Consider the following 25200-nt stretch of genomic DNA (forward strand, 5'->3'; position numbering starts at 1 on the left):
GAAATTATTTTTGTCCTATTGACTTCAATAGGTTACACCAGGTGTAGAGTGGTGTGAATTTATGGCATCCTTTCAGGCAGGGGCGCTCCGCCAATGAAACCGGAAATTCAGCTTTACTAGAGCGAGAGAGTGCAATTGCGCTCTCCGCACTAGTGTTCCTGCCTCCCCTCTCGATAGGTAAGCCGGCGGAGGGGGGCGGCATTTGAGGTGCCGGCTTCTTCATCAAAATTGATGCTGCTTTCAGGTGTTTTTTTCTTGCACTAAAATACTCACTGACATAAATACAACATTTGTCTCTTGCATTATTTCAGCATTTGCAATGCACAGCATGTGTAACAATAGCAATGGTAACTTAATCAATAAATATATTTAACACCAACTTTTATACTGTGTGTTTTATGTGTCATTTTTATATGCCCACTGTTTTTACCAAATGTTAGATTTCCTAACGTAATTCCCAACAAATACGCCAATATGTGAACTTTACATCCCAGTTTGACTCCAGAATCAAGTGAAATTACATTTTTTCTTAAATAATGCACCTAGGCCAATTGGCATACATCCATTATTCCTTACCGAGCTTAGCTTATTTCTAGCCAGGAGTTTATTTTTACTCTTTTTATCTGAGATGTTGCCAATAATTTGGAAAAAAACTGATGTTAAAAAAAGCCAAAATGTTCTCAGCCTTTAAGCTAAAAACAGCAAATCTCAAATGTTGGCATCTATTCTAGATAAGATAGTGGAAATAATGTTATGGATTTCCAAGTAATAGAATATGATTTAGAACAGAGACCGAAAGCCTGTGAAAGTGGACAGTAGTGTACTGTACAATATGACAAAGATTTTGCAGAAGCTTTATACACAGTGTTACATGTATGATTATTATATATGCTTCCTCCATTCTCTGCCTTGGTGGTTCTATATAGACCACGTTTTAGGGGGTTTCTTACTCAAGCACAGATGCATCAATCTGTAATATTGCAGCCTTAAAATGCACCCTAGAGCCAAAAAATGATGCAGGGAAAGTGCATTGAATGTATCCTTTGTGCTGTAGGCCTAAGGTTGTCCCCAAAAGATAATAAGGCCAGATTTGGAAAAATGTGTTATTGGTGGAGCAGAATTTACACCAGTCTATAATGTAATATAGTACCAGCTAGTGCTGTTTTGGATTAACTGGATAACTGAGATAGGGGTACAGGTATGGCTTTCTGAAACCCACTATGCAGAAAGCTCTGAATTTCCCAGAATCACTAGATTTGTTTATGTCCAGTGATTTGGATAGACCATTGTACATGTACTTGAAGTCGGGGGGCTCCCATCATAGGCAGAGGTGGTTCCTTTTTTGTCCATACCCCATCAAGCAGAAAGTGGAAACATGAGCTTTTATGACTGTTAGGCATTATACTCCATGGTCACTAATTACTTTTGTTGTCATTTAAATAATATCCAACCTGCAAATACATTTTCAAGTTGTTCCTAGTTTTGTTTGGTTCTAGTTGAATATGAAATGATTAGGGCATGTTTATACTCTTGTCAAATCAAATTGGGGGATCAACCCTTTTAAAATCACTGTATGTGACTAATACAATTTCTATTTCCACCTATTGTGGAGTTGTGGCCGTGGATAATCACCCACTTTGGGCTAATAGGCTTTGCAGTATTATTGTATATTATTGAGCTCATCTCCTCATTTCTCTGTTTAATTTAAATATGGCTTAAATAAACTGCCCTAAAGGAGTGTTTAACCATTATGTCAAATTTTATAGAATTCTAAGCAACTTTTCAAAAGGCCTTTATATTTTTTTTATAGTTTTTGATGTATCTGCCTTGTTCAAATTAACTGCCTTGTGAAACCCAGTTGCAAATCATACCAAAGTTTAACCCAAAAGTCAAAACCCCTTTAAGAGATTAAAGCCCCATAGAATTTACATTCTAAGTGGTGTGATTACATTTACGAAGCTCTTGTAATATAAGTTCGTGACACCATGAGGGTCTTATTAGGGGAAAGTTATTTGTCACGTATGGCTTTATCCACAAGACAATACAACAGACAAAACACACAATAATACACAAAAATAATGCCATTTATTCCACACTGTTTACATGAAAACATGTAGGGAACACTGTGCAAATATAATATGCTGCAACATACTTAAAGTAAAGTGATAAAAACACAATGCTCTGTTCAAATGGAGTGTAAAATAGGATTAAAAAAGTCCAGCCTAACATATTGGTAAACTTTATGGGTTTGACTGGTAATGGAAGGTTAATAGCCAGAATACACAGTCTGTATATACCTTAACGTCTCACAGTGCCTCATGTGATAATCATTTAGGGGCATATTTATCAAGGGTCGAATTTCGAATTGAAAAAACTTCAAAATTCGAATTCAAAAAGACCAACCGAAATGAAGTCGAAGTTTTTTTTTTTGGTCAAATACATCAGTTTTCGATCGAATAGGTCTGTATTGAGGCAAATTCGAATCAAAGGAATATCACATTCAATCGAATTCGATTCAAAGTTTCCCCCCAAAAAAACTTTTTCAAAGTCCACCAATTGACTTCAAATAGGTTCTAGGAGGTCCCCCATAGGCTAAAACAGCAATTCGACAGGTTTTAGATGGCGAATGGTCAAAGACGAATTTTACAGTACATGATAAATTTCGAATTTTCGAATTCAAATCGAATTTGGACTATTCCCTAGTTGAAGTAAATAGCTCGAAATTTGAAATTTTTTTCATTTGAAAATTCACCTCGACCTTTGATAAATCTGCCCCTGAATGTTATACAGGTAACTCTGTGTAGAAAATAAGCGAATACCTCCTACCATATTCCTGCTTTGAATGGATTCATTTCATTATGTTTTCTAAAAAGTACAGAGTCTAGACTGTAGCACAAAATTCTCAATCAAACGGAGAGCTGAATTGGTTTTACTTTTTTTAAATCTGCAATACTTTACACAACGTTATAGTTTGTTTTTAGCCACAAAATATACTATAAGATGGCAGAATTGATACAAATAGTAGAATTATTTAGTAAAGCCCTAATAGGACTGTATGGGATCAAAAAAAAAAAAAGCAAATTAAAGCAAATATTGCACAGGGGAAGGAGTTGTTATATTAGACACGTTATGAGATATGTAAGGGCAGGATACCCCGCTGTATTACTATAAGTGCATAACCAGTACAGGTAAAATCATTTTCGCCAGCGTGACGTCATTTTGGTACTTCACTGATTTACTGACAGTCGCTGGTGTAACTTCGCCAGCGAAGGAGATAGACTCTAGTGGTACTTCGCTCCCTAACGCCAGGCGAATTTGCGATCTGGTGAATGGACGTAACTACGCATATTCACTAAGATGCGGATTTTAATGAACGTTACATCTTGTGCCAGACTTGCCTTCACCACCTCAGACCAGGCGAAGTGCAATAGAGTAGATAGGACTTCCTCAAAAAATAGTTGAAAGTCCTAGAAAACACTGGCGTCTTTTTTTTTTTGTTCAGGCTGCAAAAGATCGTAATTTTTTTTGGGGGTATCCGGCTTCCCCCCTACATTTCCATATGGCACATAAACTATACAGTGGGCTCATGTGTAGGGCAATATAACAACTCTATTTTATTAAGGTTTCCCGGGCTTTTGTAATGTATTTGCTGCACGTCCATTCAACTTTAACTTTACGCCGTATGCAAATTAGGCAATGGTAGCGCAACTTCGCTTGGTGCAGTAACTCTTGCACAACCTCACCAGCGTTGACGCAACTTCGGATTTTAGTGAACTAGCATTGTCCTGGCGAATCTACGCCTGGCAAAGTGTTGAGATGTGAGCGAAGCCGTCGCTGGCAAATTTTCGGAGGTTAATAAATTGGCCCCATGGTGTTAAATTATAACCTTGTATTAAGCAATAATCTATATTTCAAGTCTATTTTTTGTAGGTACAGGTGTGGGACCTGTCATTCAGAATGTTCAGGACCTGGGGTTTTCCAGACAATGGATCTTTCTGTAATTTGGATCTTCATACCTTAAGTCTACTAGACAATCATTTAAACATTAACTTATTAACCCAATAGGCTGGTTTTGCCTCCAATAAGGATTCATTATATCTTAGTACAAGGTACTGTTTTATTATTACAGAGAAAAAGGAAATCATTTTGAAAATTTTGAATTATTTGGACAACATAGAGTCTATCGGAGACGGCCTTTCTGTAATTTAGAACTTTCTACATAATGGGTTTCCGGATAATGGATCTCTGACCTGTATAATTAGAGCAGTATACTGCATGCCAGTGATTTTCCACTTTTCCAGTTTGTGCCCTTTGGAGGCCCAACAATTGAGCAGCCCCCAGGCTCATAATTAGGGCTACAGATATAAGAGAACACTACTATATTACCTTATTAAATATAGTTACAAAAGTATCTAGGGCAGAAAACACGTCTTCACCCAACATCAGTTAAGCCAGTTGATTGGTTTGAGAACCCCTACTTTATAGTATATAGGCCAATACACCAGATAAGGGGAAAACAAATCATTACAATTATTTAAAATATATTATTTAATATTAAAGGAGACCTGTCACCCAGATATAAAAATCTGTATTATAAAAATGGAATAAAAGTATTTTACATGAAACTCAAATTAAATTAATGTTATAAAGTGTGTAAAAATGTCAGCTGTCCATCATATATTATCTGTCCCGCCTCTATGCCTTAGGCACAGCAATCACTTTCCATTCTGCACTTTCTAGATGTCACTGTACTCCTCAAATTCTTTCTATTCACTGTGTATAATTGTGTATCCTGTGCATCGGCATCAGGTCCCCCATTCTGGCACATAAACGAGTTTTTGAGGTGAGACAAAGCTTTCCCTAATAACAGTGTCCATAAAATGGTGCCTGCATGATTGCTGATATTGTGAATTCTAGGACTGAAGGAAACAAGATAGAAATCATTTATATAGTGCAAGTAAAGTTTATTTTGCTTGACAAAAACATTACAAAAGAATTTAGAATTATTTCTTAGGGTGTCCCCTGTTATTGTCGAGAGCCAGCACAATGAAAAAATCATGCAAAATAGCAAATACTTTTTTTTTTTTAATCGAAACATTTGTCAAGCCTTTTTCCTTTACATTTTCGAAAAATAATCTTTGGTAAAGCTGAGGTATATGCAGTTGGGGCAGAACATCTTTACATTCATTTACAAAAGAAAAGTACATAGGCCTAGGCTTGCTGAGCAAACTGTATTTTTCCCATTTACTATTTTAAAGCGATACTGACACATTCCTATAAAATTCATAGGAACGTGTCAGTATGAAGTAAATGCTGCACACGGAATAGTTCCCCAACAAAGCCCCCTGCAAAGCTGCCCCCAGCCCCGTGAACCTGTGTGCAGCAGACTGGCTGACACCACTAACTGATCTTCTGCTTTCCTTCAGTGACGCTGGACTGGGGGCGGAGCGATCCTTCCATAGGCTGAACTCCTGTTTTGGACAGCCTATGGAAGGATCTCACCACCCCCAACCCAGCGTCACTGAAACGGTTGAGAAGATCCTTTAGCGGTGTCGGAGGGTGGGTTTGCGGGGGCTAGGGTTGCCACCTTTTAAAATAAACTTTACCGGCAGGTGGAGGGGCGGTCTTAAAGCGGCGGGGCCGTGACGATAAAGGGGGCGGGGCCGGGCGCGCCATTGGCTGGCCGGATTGTGCCGTCAAAGGGGGCGGAGCCAAACACGCAAATTTGGCAAGAAGCCCATGAAAAAAAGGTACGTTTGGAGCAGGCTGGGGGCAGGCCACGGGCTTTTTTTAAGTGTATTACAAATTTACCGGCAGCTACATTGCCGGTAAATTTGTAATACCGGCCCCGGCCTGGGCTGGTGTTTTACCGGCCGGGTGGCAACACTAGCGGGGGCAGGGGGCTTTGAGGGGAACTTTTTCGGGTGCAGCATTTACTTGATACAGACAGATTCCTATGATTTTTATAGGAACGTGTTAGTATCGATTTAATATCGGTATTGGCACTGATTATTATTACAATAATAAAACGTGTTCACTGGATTGCAGGGTACTCTATGGCTGTCGTTTTTGAAGGACTTAGGAAATGGATCATCCGCTTTAGTCTGTCTACTCCCGTTGGCAGCATTGGCTGGCCCTGTCTGGCCTCCTTCAAGCCAATAATATAATGGCAACAGTGAAACAATTATCGGCCCGTCAGTGGGAATTGACTGACCTGCCAAGATTCCAGGACATTTCTGGTGGGTCCTTGCAAACCTAGTCCAAAGCTGTTTGCCATAGAAATCTGATTTGAAATTATTTGGCAAAGCAGGCTGCAGTTGGCAAGAGCTAAAACATGAACAGACTTTCTGGGACACCAAGCTATACTCTATTATTCAATCTATTTAGTCTCTTTGTTCTCATAGAAATAGGGAATGACTATGAAATATGCCAAATGTTTTGAAGCAGGAGGGCCCACTGACACCTGGGCCCCCCGGGAGTTTTCCTGGTATCCCTGTGGGCCAGTCCGACACTGTTCTGCTCTTCTGGTGTAAGGCAAATGGCATATGTAGGGGCGAATTTGTGATCATTCAAAGATCATGGTCTGTCAAAATGAAGGCTACAGAAGAACTTTTTATGTTTACAAAAATCAGTTAGGGGAAAGAAAAAAAAGGCAATCTTCTGTATAAATTTGTAAGTTTAGGAACACTGCCCAGCTACATCCTCGAGCGGGCCATAGAGCAGCCCCTAAGTATTTCTTTGTGCCTGCAGAGACACAACATGGCTGAAAAAATGTTAGGTTGATGAAACATACTAATATACCATTTGTATTGCAAAAACTATAGGAAAAAAGAACCATGCCTTCTTAAAATTAGGGTTGCAAAGAAAGAATTAGGCAATAGCTTAAAAGAGAACTAAATAAGCATACCTCTTGGAGACAAAAAAGATGGAGCGCGTAGTGTGGCAAAACAATATTTGACCACGCCCTAATTACCATGTTCATTTTACAAAATTTGGCAGGTTATGAAAGTTTGAACATATTTCTGTGTTTTTTTTTTCAGTTATTACAGTTTTGATAATGAAGGTGAATTGCCCTTTAAGCTGTGAGTCTAACTTTTCCCAAGGGACCTGTTATCTTATATTGTTACAATTACTTATTTGCTTAACTTGAAAAATATCTTATCTGCTGCTGTGGCTGTTCTGGGCTGTTTTGCCAAAAGCCGATTAAGTTAGAAACTTTGTTTCTTTTTCTGGCTGTTCAGTGCAGAGAAAAACGGGACTTTCCAGTACAAACGAAGGACTGCGGGTTGAGCTGTCAAAAGAGGGACTGTCCCTCTAAAAACGGGACAGCTGGGAGATATGTAATAACTAGTAGGGGAAAAAAAATACACATTAGGTTTTAAGCTTCTGTACCAGCCCAAGGCAACCACATCCCTTTAGCAGTACATATCTGTATCCCCAAAGATGCCCCAGTAGTTTCCCATCTTCTTTTCTGCTGATTCACTGCACATGCTCTGTGCTGCTGTCACTTACTGAGCTTCAATAAATATATAATATAAAAGTCACAATACGTGGCTGAGGCTGATTAGTAAATAATTATTGGTACCGTACATGGCAGCTCAGAAACCAGCAAACTTAGCATCAGAATTTAATAATCAAGCCTGTAGCATCAGCCTATATGTCAGACCAACCTCATTTTCTGCTTGATGATCTGCATGACCCCTAAACTTAACTTCTCCACTGCTGCTCACTGAGCGGGTGCAGTGTCACTGACAATGCTGTGACAACTCGGATCACTGGATCATTACTACTATAGAGATGCTCAACCTTTCGAGTGGTTTCGTACGTTTAGTATATACAATGTGGCATTTAAAGACATATTAATTTTTATGTTTAGTTCTCCTTTAATGTATTTGTAGGGTCATTCTGAATCTGTATTAAAAACATAAGGGCTCATCTACAATCGCAACCACAGTTGCAGCCATGGGAGAGGTTGTGCAGTTGTTGCACAAATCGGCACCATTCATTTAAGGTACTTGCATCCAATCCCCTGCACCTTTGCATAATTGCGCTATTGATGCTGGGAAAACTCAACCCGAAAGAATAAGGAGCAGAAATAATTTTGACGAGGACTAAAATTAATATTCAAAGTTTTTTCAAAAGCCGCATTGGAGCATGCACACAACTTCATCAGCCACATTGCCACCTTGCAGCCACTGCACTTGCAATTGTAAATGAGCCCCATAGTCTTCCACTTGATATGTTCTGCATATTACCTTTATTCATTTTATTGTGCAAATAAAGGCCTTTCCTGGTTACGCAATCACACTCACAGATAAACCCTATTCTATGTCATCTGATCTCCCAAGAAAACACAATTCTTATTTTTCTCCTACTGTTGATATTGATGTTTCTTCCAAATTGCAGTAAGTTGATGGAGCAATGTTATAAATACAACTGTGTACACAGGATCCCGTTTGTCTTAACTGCTTGATGTCTTTAAACCCATATTCCCAATAAAGTGATCAAAAAGGTTCTGACGTTGACAGTTGCTATTCAGTTCTAGTAACCCATAGCAACGAAACAGGTGTGATTTGTTGCTTAGGGGGTTACAAGATCAGGAAAGAAACCTTTATATTATATAACTTCCTTTAGTCCTTTGGAGCCAATACAATAGGATATCCCCATGCAGCATTTGTATTGTGGCTTTATTGCTCCGTCCTCTTAATTCCACTGCTTGCTTGCTAATCTTACAGGCAGCAGTCCTTCCGGGCAATGGAGATGTAAGAACAACTTTTAGAATAGAGTTTGCAGTAAGGCAAAGAGAGTTAGAAGGGAAACCACTGGAAGACTGCCAAGGCATGTATGTGTAGATCCACTGTGAGAATCTCCGTTTGCAAATGTTATTCTTCCTTCAACTGCAGGATAAACCCTTCCCCTTTGGGTAATATAATTGGATACGACTGTTAGATCAGTATCACCTAAGGGAAAAATAAAAAAAAAGCTTTCAGACTCTTTCAGTTTTTTTTGCCCATGGGAATTGGTTTGATGGCAATGAGTGAAGGCAGCCATTGTTGTGATCACTTAGCTGCCAAAAGTTCACTGACTTATCTTCAGTCACAAGGAACTGAGCGTAAAACCTGGACAATGTATCCCATAAATAATGTCATTTAATGTATAGCCCTCCTAATACAGGACATGCAGCCCCTGGTGTTGCAGAAAGCTGTTTTTAAAAGTAGGAATCCATGAGAATTTAAAGGGGTTGTTCACCTTTTAATGAACTTTAAAAGTATTTTAGTATTTTATAGAAAGTTTAATAATAAGCAACTCTTAAATTGACCTTAATTTTTTTATTTTTTATAGTTTATGAATTATTTGCCTTCATCTTCTGATTCTTTGCAGCTTTCAACTAGGGGGTCACTGACCCCATCTAAAAAAGAAATGCTCTGTAAGGCTAGAAAGGTATTTGTTATTGCTACTTTTTATTACTCATCTTTCTACTCAGGCCTCTTCTATTCATATTCCAGTCTTTCATTCAAATCAGTGCATGGTTGCTGGGGTAATTCACGTCCTAGCAAACAGATTGCTGAAATTGCAAACTGGAGAGCTGCTGCATAAAAAGTGAAATAACTCAAAAACCACAAATAATAACAAATTAAAACCAATTGCAAATTGCCTCATTATATCGGTCTCTACATCATACTAAAAGTTTATTTAAAGGTGAACAGCCCCTTTAAGTATGATGTAGAGAGTGATATTTTGAGACAATTTCACAACTGGTTTTCATTTTTCATTGTTGTTGGTTTTTTAGTTATTTAGCTTTTTATTCAGCAGCTCTCCAGTTTGCAGTTTCAGCAATCAGGTTGCTAGGGTCCAAATTACCCTCGCACCCATGCATTGATTTGAATATGAGAATACGACTAGCAGAGGGCCTGAATTAAAAGAGGAGTAATAAAAAAGCAGCAATAACAATGTTGTTTTAGAAGGAGTCAGTGACCCCCATTTGAAAGCTGGAAAGAGACAGAAAATGAAGGAAAAATATTATTAAAAACTAAGAAAAAAAGAAAAAAAATGAAGGCCAGTTGAAAAGTTGTTTAGAATTAGCTATTCTATAACATATTATAATTTAACTTAAAGGTAAACCACTCCTTTAACAGGAGTCACAGGGTGACTTGTCACATTTTACCTTTACAAGTAAACACCACACACCCCAGGCCTGTTTCCTAATGGTTCAGATCAGTGCTGCTTTATGTGCAGGGGATGGGGTGTATGTTCATCAGAAACACTGATGTCAGATGCCATTATGTATATCAAAAGCGGATGCAGTAAAAACTGAATTCCCTGCTGCAGCATGCCTTTTGACTGTTTACTCAAATGCATAGTGCTGGCAATAATGACGGTTCACTATTCACATTGCTAAAGGTACAAACTATTCCCTTTAGTGTTTTCCGTAGGCAAAGCCAACACATTGCACACCTGGAATATTCTGCTCTTACAAGCAGTAGTTAAAATGCCAAGCCCAGTAGTTAAAAATGCCCAACTCTGGCAATGAGGCCTGTATTCAGATAGCAAGGGAAGTGTTCTTGCTGAAATGCATATGTAGTCAAAATCCATGCATTTGCACATGTATTCTCAATATGATGTTCTACAGAGATACTGTCAACACATCGTTTTACATGCCACCGTATTTTATAGACACATTTTAATAGCTCTGTGTTATTATGACGTTCTACATCTCTTCCTGTGAAACCTATACACAAAGGAATAAATTAAAATATAGATAGAGCCCTGCGTACAAAGGTATTACAATATAAATAGGACTTAGCAGTTTACAGTACCGTTGACAAAGAAAAACTGGTTAATTTACTAGTAATGTGTTGTGTAAAGTAGAGTGCAAATCACTGGCACAATTCAGCTCTACCCGATATTGTAACATTTCCTCAAAGAATGCCAGCACACTTGTACTACCTCATATCAGGCTTTAAATTGTGCTCCTGATACCGGAGTGACAAAGGTTATTGTTGGTTGTAATACTGCTCACAATATACTTGCACGTGCAGCACAAGTGGTGGGGAATGGAGGTCATGGACATACACACCCTTCAAGGACATACAGTTTCCATGGTGCCGAGGGGGTCCTTGTACTTACTGTACAGTCAAAGGCTCCCTGTCCCTCACCATTTTTGGAAACCCAACTGGAAAATTGGTGCACAGTAGGTACAAAGCATTGTACATTTTTTGGGGCACTTGATTTTTTTTATTTTTGTTTTGATGATTTCACTTTTTTCACATCTCCTATTTAGGATTAAAAATGAAACTGACCCAGAGCCACCAGCAGTGGTCTGAATGCCAGGCTGGATTATGAATGGTTGCCTATAAGACTAATTACATTGTCAACTTGTACCAGATTGTCTATGTATAATGTATTCAACCATATTTTATGGTTATGTATATCATGTGACATATACTCTTGTTACCTGCTGTCATTCTTTTATCTCAATAAGAAAAAGATGATCCTTCTCAGGAAATATGGGGGATGTGGGACCTGGTAATTAAGTAGATGTACTCGTGTAATGGGCACATTGATTCCTTTTGGTATTAACAGCAGAACCCTTTGTGGGATATCAAAAATAAACTTACATGTTGGGTGAAGAAAAATCTAAGGGTTTTGCATAGCTGCGTAGAAGTGTATATATAGGGAGTCTTCATTAAAAAATGTCTGGGAACTACAGTGACTAGGTCACATACTATGCTGCACATTATCACCAAATGGAAACTCTATTGGAAAACAGACGCCTATGCTGAAGACACGGGAGATCCAGTGGATTCATTAAATATCAGATAATTTGCTTGCACTTCACTGGAAAATGTTACCCGTCCTTCAACTGCAGGGTAGACCCTTGACATTCTGGAAATGTAATTGCTTACAACACTTAAATCAGAATCACCTGAAAAAAACATAACAAAAATTCAAGAGTTTTAAATAAAACACAGACTGGCTCGTTTTATTTATGATACGTACTAAAGTTTTAATATGGGGGAATAACCTGCGTTTGCCTGTGGGTTTAAGTGTAATGCCAAGTGTCAGCTGGTGCAAAGGTCTCTGTAGTTAGACTCTGGAGTTGTGTAAATGTGTCATCTGTAGTGATAAATGGCATTTTACCATCGGGCAGTCTGCCATGGAACACTATTTGCCTGTATGCATAATGCTGACTGTACAGTTTGGTGGAATAATGAGGTTGTTTTCCATTGTTTGGCTAGGACCTTTGTTTCCATAAAACGCAAACCTTAAGGCTACAGTGTACAATTCCGTACTTCCTACTTTAACAGCTTGGGAGAGGCTCTCCTGTTTCAGAACAATAATGACCCTAAAGTGCAAAGAATGGTTAGACTGCTGTGGAAAAAATTTACAGACCTACACAGAACCCTGGCCTCAACTTGAATACCTATGGGGATGAATTGGTATGGCAACTGTGAGCCAAGCCAGACCTTACAGCATAAGTGCTCATTCTCACTAATGCTCTTAAGAGACTGAATGGAAGCAAATCCCAACAACAATGTCCCAGATTCTAATGAAACGCTTCCCAGAAGAGTAAAGGCTGTCATAACTGCAAAAGAAAAAGCTCCATGTTGATTTGGGAATGAGATGTTTGGACAGGTTACTTTTGGCCATATTGTGTAGTGTAGGTTTTAGTGTGTTTTGCACAAAGAACTAGACTGCTCTATGTAGAGATGGGTAGGCAACCTAGTATTTTTACCCAGGGTCTCATACCCATTCTATATGTCTTATGCCATACCTTGTTAACTAACACAGGTTTTAATTATACTATCAGCCTCATTTAACAAACATGCGGCAAAGCACATGCTGCATGCTGTGCCTCACACTGTATCCAGCACTACACGTGCACCTACATAAGGTTTGGGAGGTGGGCAGAACATGGGCATCCCTTGAAATGCCCATAACTGGCAGATTATTCAAAGGAAACATGTACTTTACATCTACTTATGGTTTCATTTAGGGCCACAAGGTAAAAGAACAGCATTAATTTGCTAAGGGTACTACCACAAGTGCATCTTAAATGGGCCAAGAGGGAATTTTTTGACTCTTAAGATTCTAGCACATGAACCAGTGCTTCTGGTAAATGAGCCTTGTACACACAAGGTAAAAATCATATGATATACTAAATAGACAAATATGCCTACTAATAAGTCATTAAGAACATGAACTATTGATGCACAACAAGGAATATAAAAAGTAGAAGGGCAAATGTTTGCTAGCTATCATTAATAAATGTTTCATACAACCAATATGTCAAATACTAAGGATCAAGATGGAGAATAGCTGTGTTGTACAAGTAGACAACTTTTAAAGTGAAAGCATACTGTAGTAGCCAGGAAAGGTTCTGTTGTATGTAGTTAGCGACTGAACTTGGTGAGTCCCTGCTCTGCAATACAAGCTTCTGAGTAAAAGTACCACCATATCCATAAGCCCATAAATAGGCTTTAGAATCCAGGCAAAAATAAAACCATTTTAAAGGTATTACCATACTGGAACCAAAAGTCAACAGTAACCTTCAGAAGTAGTACCCATTTCATGTAGTTTAGGGTCTGCAATTCATCCCATAAACCATAAAATATACCGATCAAAAAGGGGCTCTGTTTCAAAAAGGAACCCAAATCTGTTACTATTTCCTGCTCCTTCCAACAATCCATCAAATGAAATCCCTGGATGAGTAAATAAATGGCCTTTTAAAGTGAAGAGAAGAAATAGAATATTATAGAAAAAAACATAATAAGGCTCATTTATGAATGCCAGTGCAATGTGCGGTAAAATGGACGCAGATTTCTTGACCACAATGCAGCGTTCTCACCAGAATTCCAGTGATATTGGAGACCTCCCCAACAGAGTTCGGCTACTTAAACTCAATTTACTAATGCGGACGCAAATTAATGTCTGCATTGGTAGACAGTGGGGCTCATTTATAAACACTGGGCAAATTTGCACCTGGGCAGTAACCCTTAGCAACCAATCAGTGATTAGCTTTTTTTCAGCCAGCTGCAGGTTGAGCACTGAAAACAATCATTTGATTGGTTGCTGTGGGTTACTGCCCAGGTGCAAATTTGCCCACTGTTTATAAATGAGCCCCGGTGTCAAAGTTGTACCACAAGTTTTCTTACTAAATTTGTGTGTGAATAACATTACTTCAAGCACCGGCATCATATGATTCATTAGGTGATGAAAGTGGGTCTTTTATGTTCATAAATGAGCCTTATAGAGTATATAACACTTACCACTATCATGCTTCAAGCTTTCATCTTTAAGCATACTAAAGCCGTCACCCCCTGCAGCAGTATAAGAGGGAAGCACAACTTTGTAGATCTTGTCCATTTCCACCGGAACATATATCGGTACACGGCATTCTGTACAGACAACCTCTAATTTAACAACACGTTGTCCAGGGCTTTTATCTATATCGAAAACCACTTTGATGCCTAGAAAACAAGTCATTAAAAATGTCAAATAAAAGAGAACAACAAAAAAAAATCCTGCAAAAAAAAAATTAGAAGTACAAAGGGAAAGAAAAACAAATTGTCTTCATTAACAAAGATGGAGACACGATAGTGGCAATAAACAAAGAGTAATCACTTTCAAATTGCAAGTGAACTCATTTTTCGTAGACATTCTATTCTAATAAAACAAATTTCACTTGTTTCTTTTCATGTTCATTCAGTTTTTGTCTGGTGGATAAGGTTGAGGACCCTAGAAAGTAGTTGTTTGAGTAACAGACTTAAAAATGAAAAGGTCCTAAAAAGAGAGACATAATATGTTTCTTTAAAAAAAAAGCAAATACATTTGCATTGCTTACTTTCACAGGGTAACTGGGTGTTGTTATTAAGTCATCCCCTGTGGATACTTAAATACTATTGTACAACTCTGTGGAATGTGCTGGTGCTTTATGAATTACGTAATAAAAATATGCTGTGAACATTGATGATTTGGGATGTTCAGTGCTTCAAAAATCACTTGACTTTCTTTGCTGCGCAAAGTTCAGATTTTTGACATAAGTAGATTTTTTTCCCCTCAGTGCAGAGTTCCCTCCCTGACTTCCAGAGTGGTGATAATTTCAGGGTTCCTAGCAACAATAGGCATAGCTGCACTATTCATGGGTCAGCTAAACTGGTGCTTTGCTCAAGGACACAAGGACCACATTAGCTCAAGCAACCCCAACATTTGCAACCAACCTCCATTTTGCACTTTTGTAAACGAGGCTTTAGATGTTATGCCGAGAAATTTGGCATCACAATTACTTTGGATTGTAAGCACTATCAAAGAATCAAACATCTGAATGCTCTTTGAATGCTCTCTGAATGCACTTTATGTAAATACATTTGCCATTTTCTTACTACGAAAAATGGAGACAGAATAGATGCCCCCCATAAAACTTATGCAGTGCTCAAAAAAATTACCTAGTCATTTTATGCATTATTTGGATTTAAAATGCCTGTTGTTACATGGCCAGATAAAAAATTGATCGGTAGTCATAAACAACAGGTGTATAAGCAGATTGGAGTCCATGTCCTGGTTAATGCTGTTAAAAAACTTCCATGAACAGTCTGTCAGAGGGGCAAGAAATAGAATGCATTCATAGTGAATGGTTACCAGGATGAAGATGGGTCCAGTAAATTGACCAGAGGTCTGGGCAGTGTCCAATTAACAGGCCAGAGGTCTCAGTGGCCAAGCAGGAACTCAGAAACCAAGGTGGGGACTTAGGGACCCGTTTAAGATACTGAGAAACCAAGGCAGAGACTCAGGAACCAATGTATGAACTCAACTCAACTGAAATAGCTCAGGAAATCAGCTAGGATCACAGCAAAAGGCTTAATGATCAATCAACTGGTACTAGCAGCTTTATACAGGCCCATAATTAGTTACCAGCAACTGGTCAGGAGCAAGCTCACAAAGCCACTAGCAGCTCAGTAGCTTGATGCACTGCCAATTCATTGTATTGTCCAGGGTTTGGATCTGGACTCTTGGTACCAAGATGACTAAGTCTATCTGCAGATGGTCATGAAAAAGAATATCCAGTCTCAAATAACAGCCCATTCCCCACTACAGTGCCACCACACCCTCATTATGAGCTGTAAAAAAACGGTAATGTTTAAACTGCCAGTAAGTGCTGATTTCTTATATGGCAGTAACATTTTACACAATTTATCTGATTTGGAGTATGTGCCAGTTTGTGGCATGCAATAGATAAAAAAGCTATCTTTCTTGTGGCTCAGAAGAGCCACTCCCCAATCACATTTACCCAGGCCAGGACAAAGAACATGATCTACCTCTGTCAAGAATAATAGTGTTTTGCAAACACAACAACATTGTTCCCAAAGAAAAGAAAAGATCTCACAGAGGAAAGAAATAAGAATTATTAGATGATCTGGCACTGTGCCATTGTTTCTTTAATGTTGCTGATCTAATGGGTGTGGAATGTAACTGATGCCATTTTGTTTGTGTCTACAACTGCTGGAGAATGGCTGCTTTATCCGTATGCTGACATACAAAGTTCTGATTCAAGCACCCCACTAGGCATGTCTCAACAAATGCTTCTGAAGGATCTTTTCTGTCTCTACAAGCTATTAAGTTACATTAGACTCACTTTGACAATTCATCATTTTTCAGATCTGTATGTATTATCTTATTTTATTGAAGATTGTTATTATGTCATTACAGTTTATAAATTAGGGCTTTTTATAGAATGCCAGCAGCTGCTTATCCAGCTTATGCTCCAGTATTTGCAATGTAATGTTCTGTCTGTACCCAACTGACTACATCAATGAGCACAGGATGTATTTCTTTTGGTAGGCATACAAGGTACAAGTATAAAACCGGATCAACTTCTCCTCTAACAGAAAGCTTATCTTTTGCTTTCCATCACAGCAATAAAACCTTTCAAGCCTCTCTACTCCTCGAAATAAAAGCCATAGGCAACTGCATCAACAATGTGGAATCAGGGCACTATACCATAATCATGAAACATAATGACCCCACATCCCAAGTATCTTCTCTCATCAGTAAAGGCAATGGAAATACAATGAAAGGTTAGACAACCACACCATGGAGAAATAACAATCCGCAACAACTATTTTCTGGCATAAATACGTTTACAGAGCTGACATCTATATCAAGTATCTATATCAAAAGCACACAGTTATGTTTTGTTTAAAAAGAAAATTATTTATTCCTTGTGAGACCCAAGACACCAAAAGTTATGAGTTTATGCCATAAATTCATACATTTATTAAAATCATGTAATATAAATGCATTCTCAATAAATACATAATAATTATATGAAAACTTGATTATAAAATGTATCCCATATTAAAAACAAATGTATAATGAGCATGTGAATAGATGTCCAGAAAGGCACAGTGCTTTAACAGTTAATGGACATGTCCTCTAACACAACCCTTGAGACCCCTTCAACTGTGTCCAGCCTGTTACAAACAGTATATAGAGGAATTGTCTGTATAGCAGACTGAGTATTTATGTGTTTGTAAATGTCAGTTAATGGTCACAATGTTCTTGGCTATTGATGATGTATTCAGTTCCATCTTTATCATTCGCAACACCAAGTAATTGCATTATGGCAGCAAACTGGGGTAGTGTGCTGCTTAATGGAGAACTAAACCCTAAACAATATTTTGTCTGGAAATATATTTTATATACTGAACTTATTGAACCAGCTTAGATGTTCAACATCTCTATAGTAGTAATGATCCAGTTAATTAAAGTTGTCACAGGAGTTTCCCATCTTATATTTGGTTAGGAGTGTCTGTGACATGCACGTGCTCAGTGGGCTTTGAGCAGCTGTTGAGAAGCTAAGCTTAGGGGCCGTCACAAATACTCAAGCAAAAAATGAGATTTGTCTGTCATATAAACTAATGCTAGAGGGTTGATTATTAATTCTGGTGCTTATTGTGCTGCCATGTACCAATAATCAGTTATTTACTATTTACTAATCCGACATATATTGAGACATTTATATTATATATGTTCAGTATATTGTGAGTCAGTCCCTAATATCAGTAAACGACAGTAGCACAGAGCATGTGCAGTGAATCATCAGAAAAGAAGATGGGGAGCTTCAGGATTGTCTTTGGAGACACAGATCTTTACTGTGAACCTGTTGTTTACTTGGGCTGGTACAGAAGGCCAAAACATAATGTAAAACATTTCTACTATTCTTCTTTAGTTAAGCTTTAGTTCTCCTTTAAAAGTTGAAGCAGTATTATATGGACTGCATAATCATTTGGCATTGACAAGTATTGAAGATTGAAACAGAACAGCTTCCACATCACCAATAATCGAGAACTTTACAACTTTGACTAACATATAAACACTTTTTTAAGCACTATATAAAAACACAGTGAACATTCAGAGTGGTCACAGATCATAGTTTAAGAGACTTACCGCCAACTTGTAAGAATTCACCAGTTCCAGAGCCATATCGATGAACACTGTGCTCAAATGCAGCTTTTAATGTTGACCCTTTAATTTCAATCAAATCATAGGTGCCTTCAAAAGGCAGAACAGATATAAGGTCTTCTGTTGTGATGGTTCCTGTTAACCATAAACATATAAAGTGTTTCTTTTTATTATGAATTAGGGTAGGCAATAACTAATATGTAGCATTATTGAACCTGAATTGGAGCTCCCAGGGTCCCCCACTACTGACTGAGCTTTAGAGTCCAATAGGAGCTAAAGAGCCATGGGAAAAGTTTAACAAGGAAAATGCTGAGGCATGGGGACATTTCCCGAGTTTCAAATTGGCATCTCCCTACTGCTGCTCATCCATGCTCACACTGGAAGGATGGGGATACACACTGGTTGCCTGGGGAGCCTGTGTAACTTGGCCCGGCCCTGGCAGTTGGGAGAGGGTGATGTTTACTACACACCATTACTGATTCTCTCATCGATCGATGCTCGAATTCCACCTCCATTTAAGATGCAGAGAGAAACATGGTTCCATCTCAATTCATCCGGATGCCGAATGTTGTTATCAATCTGCATTGAAACAGTCTCAGTCATTATAATATTTACAGAATTTTAAAACTCTAAAACAAACATTTTGATTTTCTAAATCTCTGCACTTTTCTGTTTACAGAGAGAACTAACAAAGGTGGGGAAGATGGGGAGAAACTGGGGAGATATTCATAAAAATAATATTTATATAGGCTCACCCCTTTATTTCATTCTACCATAAGGTTAATGCAGTTTTCTTACAGCAAATACACTCTAGTGTGGCAAGCAACTGCTTCAAGTGTCTGCAAATCTATTCAACAAACTTACATAACTATAGTTTGTTACATTGATATATAAACACAGCTTGTAAAAAATTCTTTATATTGATTCTTAATAGACATTCTGTTCTATCATAATCAGAATATGGATATACTGTAAATATCTTTGCCAATTGCCATATTAAGATTAATAATACCATAGCTATCTTCTTACCATGGCGTCACATATTAAATTTCCCATATTGCATTCTCGATTACGGCATTCCAAAGCTGAACCATTCAAATATACTAATGTTTTCCCAATCGATTGGGCAGAGTAATTCTTTATTGCTTCCTTCCATTGAATGACTTCTCCTAGGAGTGTTGGATCTGAAAGAAGGGAGGAATAAAAACTCCACTTGTTGCTTGATATAAACCTGAATGGCATTTCTTACAAATATTGTATGGGACCTATTACCAGAATGCTCAGGGCCTGGGGTTTTCCGGATAACAGATCTTTCTGTAGTTTGGATTGTCATAGCTTAAGTCTACTACAATTACGGTTTTTTGATCCATGACTATAACATATAATAACACTTACAAGGTATTGGCTATTGCGATTTTGTTTAAAGGGTTGTTCACCTTTGAGTTAACTGTTTGTATGATGTAGAGAGTGATATTCTGAGACAATTTGCAATTGGCTTTCATTTTTTATTATTTGTGGATATTGAGTTGTTTAGCTTTTTATTCAGCAGCTCTCCAGTTTGCAATTTCAGCCATTTGGTTGCTAGGGTCCAAATTAACCTAGCAACCATGTATTGATTTGAATAAGAAACTGGAATATGAATAGGAGAAAGACTGAATAGAAAGACGAGTAATAAAAAGTAGCAATAACAATACATGTGTAGCCTTACAGAGCATTTGTTTTTAGAAGGGATCAGTGAGCCACATTTGAAAGCTGGAAAAAGTCAGAAGAAGATGGAAAATAATTCAAAAACTATAAAAGTTAAATAACCAGGACTAAATGAAAAGTTGCTTAGTATTGGCCATTCTAAAAAATACTTAAAGTTAATTTAAAGGTGAACAACAACTTTAATGTTGATTACAAGGTTTGTGAAGCCTTGGCAGAGCCCAGCGTGTGCCGGAAGTAAGATAGAAATCCTTGTATCTCAAGTACATCTAACTGATAAAACATCACTATATCTTAAAGGGCAAGAATACAGTATGTTTTTTTGCTTCCACTGTGGGTTTGGCTCATCGAAATTAAAACAAAAATATTTGAATGTGTCCATTTAACAGCTTCTCCAGAATAAATAAAATCTGCTGTGCTCTCTGTAAGGTCCTTGACAGTTAGCACCATAGATTTTACTATACACAGCAAATAAAAGTTCAAACCATCTGTACAGGTACAACTAAGTCAGGCTGGCCTTAAATTCCACATCACCTCTACATGGCTTGTATTGTATTTACATTGCCAGAAGATTTTAGGGATTGATCAAGGGGTATGAATGGAAACATAAATGGCACTCTAGTGACTCCAGAAAAAATACTGTGTATTTTGAAGCTTTGTACCTATGTGCACCATGTACCTATGTGCACCATCACTATACACAACGTTTTCAACATAATTCTGACACAACATATTCATAATAATCCACCCTAAAATGAACACTGTGGTATACTGTAGGTATTATGTACAGTACATCTAGAAGAGTTAGTTAGGAATTTTGTCTGGGAACACAAACTGTCTGCTGTGTATCAATTTAGCATTTTAGTTTGTTTAGCTGTTGCAATGTCTGGCACATAAAAAGTGAGTTGTATGCAGAACTGTTAGTCATTTATTCTGCATTTAGAGAAGTATCTGGTGTCGCCAGCCAGAAAATGAGCATAATCCAGGGCAAACAAGCCACCCCTGTGCTGTGAACTAACTGCTGCTGGATTGTATCCCAGAAAGATTAATAATTAGTGGATGAAAGTAGTTATAAATAGAGATTTATTATATTCCAGTGACTTAAGGTTAGCTCTTTTTAATTCTTAAGAACACGCATTACAATAAAGGTTGATTACTAAGCTGAGTTATTGTAAACATTAGATCTCAGAGTTCAATATTCAGGAAATAAATTGTAAATGTGCAAACGAGTATCTATATGGAACTTCTGTGCCCTTTAACATTCATTTATATTCTGTGTATTAAAATTCATATGCAGAAAAGCCTTTAGTAAAGAGAAAGCAAGACAAAATGGCTTTCATTTTGAAAGTAAATAAAATAACACAAAACATTTCTATTTTATTACACAGACCTTCTGGAATGGTTCGGTCAAGCAATATTGGATTTCCGGAAGAATGGATAACGTTTCCTTGATCATTGAATGTAATGTTTAAGTATCCAAGATATTTGCCAAATGCATAGGCTTGAACAACTGGTACAGAGCGGCCATCATCAGACAGGACAATGAAAGGGTATTCGCCAACTGGGACGTCATTGGAGGGTGCAGGACCTGACAATAAATATAATGTATTAAACGCATTTAAAACAAAGAGCAATATAAATGCACACGTGTGCCTACTTGCTGATGGGCTGGTGTATCTTGGAGTTGTTAATAAGTGTGTCAGTCTTTGATTATGTTCCTATTTTCTACAGACTTCCAGTCATTGTAACTTATTATAGATGACTAAGCAGAAATAGTTCCTACTCTAAACTGGTTTATATACAATTGTCAATATACTGCAAGTATCGAATCTGTTATCCAAAAAACAGTTCAGAAAGTTAAAATCTATGGTAAAATGTGATTAACCCAATTCATATAAAACCAATTAAAATAATTCCCTTTTTAAGATTGTAATAAAAAGAATATTTTTTGTGTCCTCGAGAATTTATGAAGAATTAGGAAAGCCTTGCTCCATATAATACATCCAATAATCCCATATTGTATATTGTTAATCCAAGATTAACCCTTTTTTGGTGGATTTTGATGTTGTTGGTAAACCTAATGAGGCTGACGGAGGCAAAGCATTTGGAGATGACTGTAAATAAGGGATACTAACGTGACTTTTTGTGTTTTGATTCAAGCTATAGAACTAGTTGGCAGCAAAGGGCTTGTAAACCCTAGAACTGTCCCATTGCACTAATTCTTTAATGCAGATTATTAAAAAGCTGATGAGAGATGCAAGAAAATTCACAAATCAGAATTCAGTCTTTTTGTAGTTATCTAACATACTGAGGTTATTGGATTTGATATTACACAGTAATCAACCTCAGATGGGATGACATGCTGGTTGTTAGTTGTTCTGTAATAGAAAACCTGTGTTTAAAACCAGCCAGTTCCAGTTGCAGGAATAAAGAAAATGGAGCTATATTTACAGAGATCAGGTTGGATTCTCATTAGAGGATTCCCTTACAGTTTAACAAAAGTGTTGGGGAAACAATGTATTCTGCAATACCTAATTGTGCTGGACTACAGCTCCCAGCATGCTTAAATCACTGATAAAATGGAGGTGTATAATGTGATATGTAGTACAGCAAAATTCAGGTAAAGCTTCAACAAAAGGTTTTTACCTCCCCTTTAAAGTGATGCTGGTATGCGGTGAGCTAAATTATTTTTTAAACAGCTAACAATACTACCATATCATAGTGGTATAAATCTACTTTTTGGGATTCGCACCAAATCCACTTTTTGGGATTCGCCCGAATCCTCAAATCTTTCGTGAAAGATTTGGCTGAATATCAAACTGAATCCGAATCCTAATTTGCATATGCAAATAAGGGGCGGAAAAGGTGGGAAAAAATGTTTTTTACTTCCTTGTTTTGTGACCAAAAGTCCCATACCTTAGTTTCATATGCAAATTAGGATTCGGATTTGGTTGAGCCATGCACAAGGATTCAGCTGAATCTGAATCCTGCTGAAAAAGGTTGAAACCTGTCCGAATCCCGAACCGAATCCTGGATTCTGTGCATCCATGTCCGACTGGCCCACTGGGATATCAGGAAAACTCCCGGTGGGCCCAGGTGTCAGTGGTCCCTCTTGCTTTTAACCATTTAGTCTATTTCATGGTCATTCCTTATTTATTTATGGGAAAATGCATGTGGAAGAATATCGTAAGTAGATATTAAAGACTAGTAGAATAAAGAATTTGAGTGAGGGGAGGAGAAATAATAGTTTGGAAAGTGGGTGCACAGTCTAAGATTTTTAGTGAGCCCATGGTCTAAGGTCTTCTGGTGTGCCACCTGGCATCCCAGTCCAAAACTGGGTGCATCCCTAGCATAAATGTTGTGGTGTTCAGTCCTGAATACAGTTATTAAAATGATTTGACCTGTTTCTTTGCATGCAATTTCAAAAGAAATAAAACCAATAGTAACTGTAGTAGATCTGTGTAACTGGGAATAGTAATCACAACTGGCAATATCTCTACTCTGTGTGAACATACAGAGCCTCGTTTGCTATTGTAGTGTGCAACGGTAGGCATAAACAGACATGCAAACTTGCAGAACTTAAACACGTTCAAACTTTCAGAAATCGCTTGTGCCTGTTTTTTTTGTTTTGCACATAGCATTAATACTTCCCATGCACTTATGCAATTGAAGTACAAATAGCTGTGTTCAGAGATTTAAAGATAATAAGGTACACTTGCCATTGTCCAGGGACAAACTACATGGTTCCATTTGTATTTTTGAAGCTGCAAATCTAACTGGAGGACTAATAAGAGAACACCCCTGCCCCATGAGCCTGAAGCCCATAATGAATCAAGTGCAACTTGTGCTCTCTTTAGAAACATGTGCAGGTCATGGCTTTGACCTATTTATGGCACAAAATTCTGTAATTACTATTTCGCTTGTGGAAAATGCTGCACCAATTTTTCCTCTTTGCACTTATATCCCATGTTTCTCTGCTGCTAAGTGGGATGAAGCTGTTGATATAGTGATTGCTGTATTCAGGCAATATACCTCCGTTAGCTCCTTGCTGATTGGTGTATGTGCAGAATAGTCTGTGTATATAACCCCTCAGCTCATTTTTGCATCAAATATCTGGCTATGGCACCTATATATAGGAACTATAACACTGACTATGGATTACAATAGACTATATTGTAATATCTATATACGTATTACAATGTTAAAAATGAGCCTTAGAAATAGAACTGTGGAATACTCTACAGTCCTAATTTTATAACAATTAATAAAGAAATCATAATTCTACCCTTGGGGCACAGAATCAACTTCAAGTTTGTCATACAACCACTGTAAGAAATAAATCAAATTATTCCCAAGAGCTCATTTCTACATTTATAGCAATTTATAATATACCATATTAAAAATATACTAATATACTAAAAATCCCAAATCAGGTAGATACAAAAAAAACCCAGTAGAGTCATATCCATAGCAGTAGGATCATTCCATGGCCTTATTAGCAGAAAGCTGTTTAGCAACACACCTTAAAGGGGGTATAAACTCAAACGTAAAATATTGCCATTAGAAAGAAAATTAATTTAAAAATAACTTTCCAGTATACGGTGCAGCTTAGGCACACTACTCACTGCTGATACTGATGTTCCAGGTTACCATACCTGTACTTTAGAAGAAAGAAAAATGCTGTTGTAACCTTATTTTGTAAGCATTCTTTTTAATAAAAATACATATATTGTACATTAATTTAGGGCAACTAATTGTCCACCAAATATTGCTTTGAACGTGCAAACACATTTTAAATGGCAGCATTTAGCACTAGGACTATGCCCTACTATTTTGCTGCTTTATATATATATGTGTTGCTATTATTATTATTATTATTATTATTATTAAAACTAATAATAATAATAATAATAATAATAATAATATGTGGGGGAATTGTTTCTGACTACCAAATAATAATCAAACAGTTCCAAAATAGCTGCACTAGCAGAACCAAGAAACAGTAGGTATCCCTAGGTGAGTAAATCAGGGATT

General features: G+C 37.5%; 1 protein-coding gene across 2 annotated transcripts in view; it reads right to left on the bottom strand.

Moving 5' to 3' along the window:
- Nucleotides 1-8238: 8238 nt before the first annotated feature.
- The window catches only part of nt5e.L (5'-nucleotidase-like), a 43992-nt gene continuing 27030 nt past the window's right edge, over nucleotides 8239-25200 (bottom strand). Inside the window, exons 4-9 of one of the 2 annotated variants that reach the window (XM_018263420.2) lie at nucleotides 21557-21754; nucleotides 19492-19646; nucleotides 18933-19041; nucleotides 18448-18597; nucleotides 14271-14471; nucleotides 8239-8960 (exon numbers count right to left, since the gene is read on the bottom strand). In XM_018263420.2, the coding sequence (XP_018118909.1) occupies nucleotides 8776-8960; nucleotides 14271-14471; nucleotides 18448-18597; nucleotides 18933-19041; nucleotides 19492-19646; nucleotides 21557-21754 (998 nt within the window). In that variant the 3' untranslated portion in view covers nucleotides 8239-8775. Of the gene's footprint in view, nucleotides 8961-11209; nucleotides 11927-14270; nucleotides 14472-18447; nucleotides 18598-18932; nucleotides 19042-19491; nucleotides 19647-21556; nucleotides 21755-25200 lie in introns of those variants that run through there. The other variant, XM_018263421.2, reaches the window with a different exon arrangement.

This window comes from Xenopus laevis, chromosome 5L, assembly GCF_017654675.1.
Source record: "Xenopus laevis strain J_2021 chromosome 5L, Xenopus_laevis_v10.1, whole genome shotgun sequence".
Classification (NCBI taxonomy): domain Eukaryota; kingdom Metazoa; phylum Chordata; class Amphibia; order Anura; family Pipidae; genus Xenopus; species Xenopus laevis.